This window comes from Dendrobium catenatum, unplaced genomic scaffold, assembly GCF_001605985.2.
Source record: "Dendrobium catenatum unplaced genomic scaffold, ASM160598v2 fragScaff_scaffold_923, whole genome shotgun sequence".
Lineage (NCBI taxonomy): Eukaryota > Viridiplantae > Streptophyta > Magnoliopsida > Asparagales > Orchidaceae > Dendrobium > Dendrobium catenatum.
This window is the reverse complement of record NW_021319385.1, coordinates 1,194,747-1,205,231: the sequence shown is the minus strand read 5'-3', so window position 1 is coordinate 1,205,231 and position 10,485 is coordinate 1,194,747. Positions and strand designations below refer to the sequence as shown.

General features: G+C 38.9%; 1 protein-coding gene across 4 annotated transcripts in view; it reads right to left on the bottom strand.

Moving 5' to 3' along the window:
• Positions 1–558: 558 nt before the first annotated feature.
• Positions 559–10,485, bottom strand: part of LOC110108578 (cycloeucalenol cycloisomerase) — a 47,119-nt gene continuing 37,192 nt past the window's right edge. For all 4 annotated transcript variants that reach the window (XM_020839270.2, XM_020839268.2, XM_020839271.2 and 1 more), the window contains exon 8: positions 559–1,154. In XM_020839270.2, the coding sequence (XP_020694929.2) occupies positions 947–1,154 (208 nt within the window). In that variant the 3' untranslated portion in view covers positions 559–946. The remainder of the gene's footprint in view (positions 1,155–10,485) is intronic.

Below are 10,485 nucleotides of genomic sequence, written 5' to 3'. Positions count from 1 at the left end.
ACTCGTATTTTCAATTTTTTTATGAAGCATATTGTTCCTCATCTCATTCAATTTTTCAAAAGAAATGTTGGAAGGAATCCTCAAAATTGTATTCATGTATTTTATTTGAAGCATTTCTTCTCTCTTGATAATTATCTATTTAAATTCTTTCTTTGATCGAACAAATTCAAGGCATTAGTAATTTTCCAAAAGAACAGTAGCAAATATTCATAATAGATTTGTTTGATTCTAAATAAGTATGCTAATCCTTTTTTAAACTGTTAACCAAATTGTTTAGAATGTAAAGATGATCTTACTAAATTAGGAGTTCATGGATTATGATATGACAAATATACAAAGAAATTATAATAATAAATTAAAATTTTGTTAGATATGACTTTCTTATAGCTTTTTAAAATAATTTTTTAGTACAAAAATTTATACTATAAAACTGCTTTAAGTAGCTGTAATAAAGCTTTATTACTTCTTTCTAAAAGTAACTTTTTAATAAAAAAAAATTTTGTACTAGTATATTATTTTAAAATAAAATAAGAAAATTATCCCAAATAAAAATTAAGATGCTCCTAATATGAATGAGATTGAAGAGGAAAAATAAATCACATATTCAAAGAATACACAAAAATTTCTAATTGTCCAATTGAATCAAAGTGCATCCATTATGATGAAATCGGTGCTAAATGCACTTGGGCTTCATTTGGAGCAGCTTTCTTTCTGCTTCTTAAAGCAATTTTCTAGTACAAAAATTTTTAATTTTATACTAAAAAATTGCTTTAATAAACAAAAAAAAAACCGTTCCAAACAAAGCCTTATTCTAGTAAAGCTTGCCAAACTGGTTAATTGTCCCAGCACGAACACAGTTCATGGTAAGAAAATGTAGAACATTGAATACAGGTTGATTTGATAAACCCAAAGCAGATCAATGTGGCCATCTGGGCCATTACAACCATCACATGTTGCCATTCTGAATGTCGCTTCCAGGTACGTGAAACCATGCAAGACCAGGTTGCTTGCATTGGGTTGAATGGGAATTTGAAGCTATTGAGCCTAAAGAAATTCGCCACAGATCAAGTATTATTGTGACAAGCATGGCAGCGCCTAATGCATCCACAGCCACTCTTTGTAGATCCCATCCATCATCTTCTTTATCAGCAACTCTGGATGCCACAAAAACAAAGCATCGTTGTTAGGATTTTGATGGAGACGAACAAGAACTGAGGAGCTATGTATCACGAGAAAAAATTATTCTAGGAATATCATAATGCGAAACGCATCAAGCCCTTGAATTTGCATTGAGATTAGTACAATTCATAATATTATGTAAGCACTAATCTCAATGTAAATTAAAGAATTTTGAAACCCATCCTAATGGGTTTTACATCAAAATACTCTATAACACAAATTTTTTTAGTATACTATTGCACTGACTCTATCTACAAATAGCCAAACAGAACCTCTTATGCACGAAATATTAGTTCTCAATTACTTCATCTCAAGCATTAATTATTATGTGCGGACACCGAACGCCGTCCGGAGACCAACCAGAATGCGCCACGTCACCCCGCAGCTCGGTACCGCTGACGTGGCACATTCTAGTTGGTCTTTGGACGGCGTTCTACGTCCAATCTGCGCACAAAATAATTTCACCATCTTAAGATATTGATCAGTTCTCCTCAGTCTCCAAACGATTGTATGTATGAATACAGAACACGCATCATCTCATTGAGAACGTGAATTATCTGTTCCAGCAGGTTTCTTGATGAATCCACTCTGTGAATTTAAAGGTGTATTACTTTGGGTTACCTTAGTTTGGTTTGCCTGGATTAAAAAAAAATGTGAATGCAAGATTCAGTTTCTTGATGAATGCACTCTTCACAAGCTCCGAACTCTGATATCAACTGATGTGGAGATCGTCGGAAGAATCGGACCTGCAAGAAGAGATTTCCCAATCCATGGAGCAAAGGCACACAACAAGCTTCTAAAGCTTGAAAGAGAATATATTTTCATCAATGAATCTCTCCTTGTAATATCTTACTTATATAAGCTAATAAGAAGATTCTAGAAATATTATAACAAACTATAGTAAGCTAGTCCTAAGGAACACTTGAGCTATGATGTTCCACATTCAAGGCGGGGGCAAGGATGTAGTTAAATCGACAGAATAGTTGCAATCAAAGTTATGGAAGGCAATGCGAGTGCAGAGATATAATTAAGTCGACAAAATAGTATCAATCTAAGTTATGGGAAGTAAACTAACATAGATGTGGCCAATGGCGGAAAAGATAGAGATAGTTGAACTAGGACTTATCCTTGAAGACATGGAAGACAAGGTTGAGGCCGGTGAGAACATGGAGGCAGTATAAGGTTGGGATACTGTCGAGGCTTGGATTGTCCAAAAGTGATTGGAATCATGTCTAAGACTTCATTTTGGACGACTTTCTTATTATTTTTTAAAGTAGTTTTTATTAGAGCACAAAGAAACCGCTGTTACATAAACAATATATAGCCTTATATATCACCTCTTATGTAGCATATCTTTCTATAAATAGTGTTCTCTGTACATGATTTAAGATATAATAGAATATAATAAAATTCCCTTTTCTTCCTCCTAACTCTGCTTGCTGTCCGATGAATACGAAACTCATTTCTTGAGTTTCTACATGGTATCAGACGGGGCTTGAAGACCCTGGCGACCAATGGCGTCCTCCACCACATCTCCTTCTCCGACCGACAGCCACCAGCGTGACTCCAGCTTGGCTCCTCTGGTTCTTTCTTCCTCTCTCAAATTTATTCTTTCTAACCTCAAGAACATCGTTCAACACCCCCTTTCCCCCGAAAACTATCCCCTGTGGAGATCTCAAATTCTCAAGATTTGTAGAGCAAATAACTTTGATTCGTATCTTGATTCGGCTCACCCTATTCTGGAAAAACTCTTACTCTCTTCCGATGGATCTTCGCAACCCAACCCCGATTATATGCAATGGCTTCTCAACGATCAAAATTTGGCGGCAGCAATTTGCTCCACCATTTCTGCCTCCATCCTTCCATATGTTCTTGATCTGGAGTCCACCTTTGCTATTTGGATGACTCTTCAAACAAGATTTCAATCCACCAATAGATCCCAGGTCATTCAGCTTAAAAATGAGCTGTACCATACGTCTCTTCAAAATTCGACCATGATTCAGTATCTTAATACAATCAAATCTTTGGTTGATCGCATAGCGGCAGCCGGCTCCAAGATTGAGTGCGAAGATATCATTCATCATATCCTTAATGGTCTTCCTCCGGCGTACCAGTCGTTCAAAACGACCATTCGCACCATGACTCAATCCTTATCTCTTAACCAACTTTACTCGCTCTTGATCAGTGAAGAGATCCACATTGCTGCAGACACGGCTCGGTTTGCTACTCAGCCTCAACAGGACACTGCCTTATTCTCTTCCAGAGGCCACGGTCGTCGTGGCAAATCTCGATCTGTCGGTTCAAGAACTGCCTCCTCTCCAGCGCTTCCGGCTTGTCAAATTTGCCTCAAACGTGGCCATACTGCCTCGGATTGTTGGCATCGATTCAACGCTCAATACGTGCCATCGCCTGCACCTCAAAACAACAAGGCTCTTGCTGCTGATTCAAAATCTCCATTCAACGAATGGTATCTCGACTCGGACGCTTCCTCTCAAATGACCAAGTCGCTCGAGAATCTCTCTGTATCCAGCCCATATCAAGGTTCTGATGCCATTATTATTGGTGATGGGAGCTCTGTTAGTATAGCTCACTCCGGCAAGGGCTTACTACCAACTCCCTCTCGTAAGCTAACTCTATCTCACATTCTTCACACTCCGCAATTGCATTACAATTTAATCTCAATTTCTCAGCTTACTCGTGATAACAATATTTCTATAATATTTGATCCAAACAGGTTTATTTTGAAGGACTTGAAGACTGACCGAATCTTGCTCAAAGGGCCTTGCAAGAATGGTCTTTACCCCATTCACTCGCCGGCTGCTACATCTTCTCACAAGGCGCTTCACACTGTTACGAAAAAGGATACGCTCTGAAATGATCGTTTGGGCCATCCAAACAAAAATATTATAGCTCGTATAGCCGATTGTAATCCACATTTAAAAATTCATAAATCACATTTAGTTTGTCATTCTTTTCATATGAATAAAGCGCATAAACTACCTTTTGAAATATCTACTAGTCGTGAACGTACTGCTTTGGCTTTGATCCACTCGGACGTATGGGGTCCGGCTCCTGTATCTTCTTTTACAGGTTGTATATATTACGTTATTTTCGTCGATGATTATACTCTCTATACTTGGCTCTATCCGCTAACACATAAAAATCAAGTTCTCCAAGTATTTTCAATTTTTAAAACTTCTGTCAAACATGAATTTTCTGCCAAGATTAAAGTTCTTCAATCAGACGGTGGTGGCGAATATATAAATACGCAGTTTGCTCAATTACTTCAACGAAACGGTATCAAACATCGCATATCCTGTCCTTATACACCGGAGCAAAACGGTGTATCGGAATGCAAGCACAGGCATATTATTGAAATGGCTAGAACCTTGCTACACACCGCCTCCCTACCCCTTGCTTTCTGGCCCGATGCTATGCTTACCTCCGTTTACTTAATTAACAAATTACCTAACTCTGCCATTAACCATCTCTCTATGCATGCCATGCTCTATGGAGCTTCGCCTGATTACCAACCACTTCGCATATTTGGCTGCGCCTGTTTTCCCTTAACCCCATCGTCTCAACGTCACAAACTTTTACCCAAAGCTCAGCTATGCGTCTTCCTCGGCTACTCTGACACATACAAGGGCTACAAATGTCTTCATCTTGGTACCAACAAGATTTCTTTTTCTAGACATGTAACGTTTGACGAAACCTATTTTCCCTTTGCAGATGTCCAATCTCAACCAAAGGCTTCGCCTGATCCAATTTCACCACTATTTCTCACTCCGGTCTCGGTTATTCAACGAACTCCTACATCTGCTGCAACTGTGACATTACAACCTCCCTCCTCAACACAGCCAACGATCACTAACGTTATCTCTCCACATCCAGCATTCACTAGTCCTTCATCACATCCAACATCTCCGCCTGCTCTTCTGCCAACGCATCCTATGGTAACACGAGGTAAATCGGGTCACTTGAAGCCTATAACTCGTCTAAATCTTCTACACTCTATTCCAGCTGTAGAAAATCAGCCAGCTCCATCCTCTTACACGGAAGCTAGCAAGTCCTCTGAATGGCATCGTGCTATGGCTGACGAATTCTTCGCCCTACAAACTCAAGGAACATGGAGCTTAGTTCCTTTGCCTCCGAATACCTCTGTTCTAAGCTGCCGCTGGACCTACCGGCTTAAACATCACTCTGATGGATCAATAGCCAAACACAAAGCAAGACTGGTGGCCCAAGGAAATCACCAGGAATATGGTTTAGACTACACTGAAACATTCAGTCCCGTGGCGAAGCTTCCAACAATTCGTATACTTCTTACAGTGGCATTACACAACGACTGGCCTGTTCATCAACTAGACGTCGCCAACGCTTTTCTTCACGGCTCGCTTGAAGAAACTGTGTACATGCGTCAACCACAAGGTTTCGTGGATGCCACACATCCTAATCACGTTTGTCTACTTCGAAAAGCTATTTATGGTCTTAAACAAGCGCCCAGGCAATGGTATAACACGCTAACTTCTTCTCTTGTTGAGCTCGGTTTTCATCACAGTAAATATGATCCTTCTCTCCTCATTTTTTCACAAATGCAATATTAAACTGTTCCTGATTATCTACGTCGATGATCTTCTGCTAACAGGGAATGACGCCTCTGCTATCGGCAATATCATTTTTCAACTGCAGCAAAAGTTCAACATGAAAATACTTGGCCAGGTGAATTCGTTCCTTGGTATACAGATCTCTCGCAAATCTGATCAATACTTTCTTTCTCAGACCGCTTATGCAAGATCAATTCTTCAAATTGCTCATCTCACTAATTGCAAACCTCTTTCCAATCCTACATGCACCAAACTTCCGCAAACTTTCCCGGCTGATCCTATTCTCGCTGATCCTGCCATGTACCGACGAATTACAGGATCCCTTCAATATTTGACACTAACACGACCTGACATATCCTTTAGTGTAAACCTTTTATCTCAGCATATGCATTCTCCTCAACCTCAGCACTCCTATCTTCTCAAATGACTGCTTCGTTACATACAAGGTACGGTTAACTTTGGTATACCTATTCTTAAAACTGACTTGCGGCTTTCGGCTTATTCTGATGCAGATTGGGCCGGTGATCCTGTCTCTCGCAAATCAACATCTGGATACTGCTCGTATCTTGGCCAAACCTTGATCTCTTGGACAGTCAAGAAGCAGACAACGGTAGCTCGCTCCTCAACTGAGTCCGAATACCGATCACTCGCTGCTCTTGCCGCTGATGTCATCTGGATTCGACGAGTTTTAGCTGACTTTGGCATTGATCAAATTCACCCAACCGACATTTACTGTGACAACACGTCGGCGATCGCATTAGCAAATAATCCTGTCTTCCACGCTCGAACGAAGCACATCGAGATTGATCATCGGTTTGTTCGTGATCACGTGCAGCAAGGGACCATTCGGATCCTCCCTATTAGCACCAAGGATCAATTGGCTAATATCCTCACCAAACCACTATCAACACCGCGCTTTCATGCATTGCGACTCAAACTGAATGTCAGTCAAGAACCTTCAGTTTCCGGGGGGATATTAGAGCACAAAGAAACCGTTGTTACATAAACAATATATAGCCTTATGTATCACCTCTTATGTAGCCTATCTTTCTATAAATAGTGTTCTCTGTACATGATTTAAGATATAATAGAATATAATAAAATTCCCTTTTCTTCCTCCTGGCTCTGCTTGCTGTCCGATGAATACGAAACTCATTTCTTGAGTTTCTAGTTTTAAGAAGCAGTAAGAAAGCCGCCCCAAACGAACACTAAAATTGGCAAGAAAACTATGGAGGTGATGCATACAAGGTAAGCAGCAAACACACTGGCGATGAATTAGCCTACAAGGTAAGAAGCAGGTGACCAGAAGCACATGGGATGACTAGAGGTAGGGTTGTGTGTGTTGCAAGGCAATTGGATGGTGAGATATGTAAGGTAGGGGCAGTAAAATTAGTGACTAGAACAAGAAGGCCAACCAACAGGAGCGGGCAATCTCATCAATATGACATGGAGGAACTCAACAAGAAAATGACCTGATGCAAGGAGGGCCTAGAAGCATTTAATGGCAATAAGCAATCACCATCAATGAGGAGACCAACCATAGTTTGTCATGTGGTCAAATGGAGGCTTAGGCTAACAACAAGTGTGAAGAGATCAACAAAAGACTCAAATGCAGAGGATTGGCAATTTTTCCTAGGATTGATGATATTCAGTCGTCAACAATTGATAGCGAGAAGACATCAGAGCACACAAACACCCACAGTCGATGGATGGATGAGTCAGAGAATCATCAAATGAAGTAGAAGCTACTGGTTGGGTAAACAAAAAAGTTACAATCCATCAAACTTCAATGTAAGTGTAAAGATTCAAAATTTTATTTGTTTAATTAAAAATATTAATATTAAATTCAATTGATTATTTTTTTATGGATAAATATAATCTTGATAAGCTATTATTCTATTTGTTTAAATAACACATTTATAAGATATAAAATTATTTGCAAAAAAATTATGGGAGTAAAATATTAAATGACTATAACTTAAAATAAATGAATATAATAATAATAGGTATGAACCGATACAGGGGGCCCAATTACCCCCATTTAAGTAGATGAAAAAGGATAGTTTGAGAGAGTTAGAGGGGGAGTGAGAAAGAGAGCAAGAGAGATGGAGGGAGTGAGAGAGATTTAGCATGAGAATATGAGATGGGGAGCAATATGGAGAGTGCGAGAAACAAAACGCAAGCGTGAAAAACAAAGACATTGTAGAGGAAATTGGTTGGCACGAAAAACAACCTCAATTAGGTAGAGCGTGACCAGGCCAAACCCGAGTAGGGTGATAATTGTTCAATGTTGAAGCCTAATATTTCTCTTCTTTTTCCTTCTATAAGCTTAGAGGAAAGTTTTGACTTAGATTTTCATTTATGAACCTAGCTTCTATTTTCAAAGAAATGTTTAGGGTGCTGCTGTGGAAAGGGGGAATAGAGAAAAAAGAGGAGATATTTTGGTAATTTGCAAATGTTAAGAGGCAAGGTATGTACATAAAACAGAAATTTAGGAATTTTATTTAATGAAATCAGAAAGTTAAAATATTATCATATGAGAAATATTTCTTTCTATATCTTGAACGATTCTAAATTTTAGTGAAGTTAAAATAATTTGGTTAACTAAAATTTATGAGAAAATATTAAAAAACCTATTTTAACTTCGTGCTTTTATGTTATAAAAAATCTAGAAATATTAACTTATAATTTAAATAAATTTTAAGGAGCAAACAAATGTATATTATATATATTTGGAATAAAATAGGAAGGTTAATAGCCATTGTAATGATATGTTAATCATTAAATTAAGGACTTACAAACAGTAATTATGGTTCATGTAGATGAATAAAATAATAACTAAATAAGTATATTCCATATATTTGAACGAGAAAAAAAATATTAATTAACGAGATTAAGTTTTAGTGTAGAGAAAAATACACAACGTAAATAAAATTAATTAAAATGGAAATCTTATAAATAAACATGTATGACTTTAGGCATTCAACTAAAAGATGTGCAGTTTGAGGATTAAGGGGGAAGCAACTCTTTTAGATAAGTTGGGTAATTAAATTTGGGATATTTGACTTTATATGACCCATAATAAAGAAAATTAGAGAAATATGCTCTTTATTTATTTTCTTGGGAATTAACCCCTAAGTTTGTTTCAGACTAAAATATCTCCACTTTGACTGCAGTAAGACGGAGGGGTAGTCATTGCAATTAAAGTCATGAAAGGCAAGTTGACAACACATACGTGGCCAATGGCTGAAAATGCAAAGAGATAGCCCAACTAGGGTTTGACCTTGACCACATAGGAAACAAGGCAAAGGTAGTGAAGGCATGAATGCCATATAAGGTTGAAATGCTATGCATGCAAGGTACTCCACCACTGTCCCTTTCTGCATCAGGGTGAAGAACTGCTCATAGAAATCTCCTCCCCTGCTAGTTCGGAAACATTCCAGCAAGCAGTCCTTAAACTCCCTTCAGGTATGCATGGGTCATCTTATATCCCTCCACTGGTACCATGTCAACGCTTTTCCTTCTAAGCACATCCCGGATATCGTCAATCTCTCCTCCTGCATCAACCTATTGATAGTAAAGTACATTTTCACCCTATAGATCCACTCATGTGCATTCTCTCCCTCAAAAATAGACATCTTCAGCTTCCTCAACTTCAGATCTCCTTTGTTCCCCCTATTTCCTTCATAATTTCTCATTCCCCAAGACGGTGGTTCCACCCAAGTATCTCAATCATCCCTTATATGCGCATACCCAACCCTTTCCTCAAATTTTCACCTTCGCATTTCAAATTCAGCAATACTTGGATCATAATCAGTCATTCTCCTTTCAAATTCAACACCCTTTCAATCATAATCAACCCCTCTCATTTCAAATTCACACACCCCCCCTCCCCCCCCATTCCCCCCCCCCCCCCTTCATTCATGCCCTACCTCCTCACGTCTCTCCCCATATCCTCTACCTGATTCCACCCTAGGAATAGGCTCCAGGAGGGGCATTCTCTCTTCTCCCTCCAAATTCTCCATCTCTTGATCTTCCCTTCACCTTATTGGATTAGGGTTTTCACCACTTCCTTGGCGGCCAGCAGCTTCCCTCACCTCTGACTATGCCATTTTGATTTGGCCCTCGAGCAACTTCTTCAACATCTCCTCCATGATAGAAAATTCCCCATCAATCTTCTCGTGGATGGCTGAAATTTGACTCTTGAAATCTGAAATTGAGTTTGGAGATTTGAAATTTCAATTGTCTGATCTTCCCTTCTAACACTTTTACCTTTCTTCCTTCCATAGGTACCAAGATTTAGACTCCAATAGTAAGAAACAACAACTTTGATGTGAATCTGGCCTCCAAACAGATAAAAATTGCAAGATTGGAGAGGAAAACGTAGCAGAAATCAGTGAGGAAGAAGCTACTCTGATACCAATTTGTTAGGAAGTGCTCGTAGAAATCCACACTATTCCTTAGCTAAAATTTAAATTTCGGCAGCCCCAAACACAATCCCCAAGAAGAATTAAGAGGAGTAACTAGAGAAAAAACCTTTTTAATTAATGATATAAGGAAGAAAACAAACAAGATACAATGGATCTTCAATTTGAGAGGAAGATCCGGCTCTCTGAAATCCCTAGCCGCCGGACATGTCTAACTACTAGGGGCGGGATTATAACCAAGCACCCCCTAATGTGAAGCCTCCACATATGCA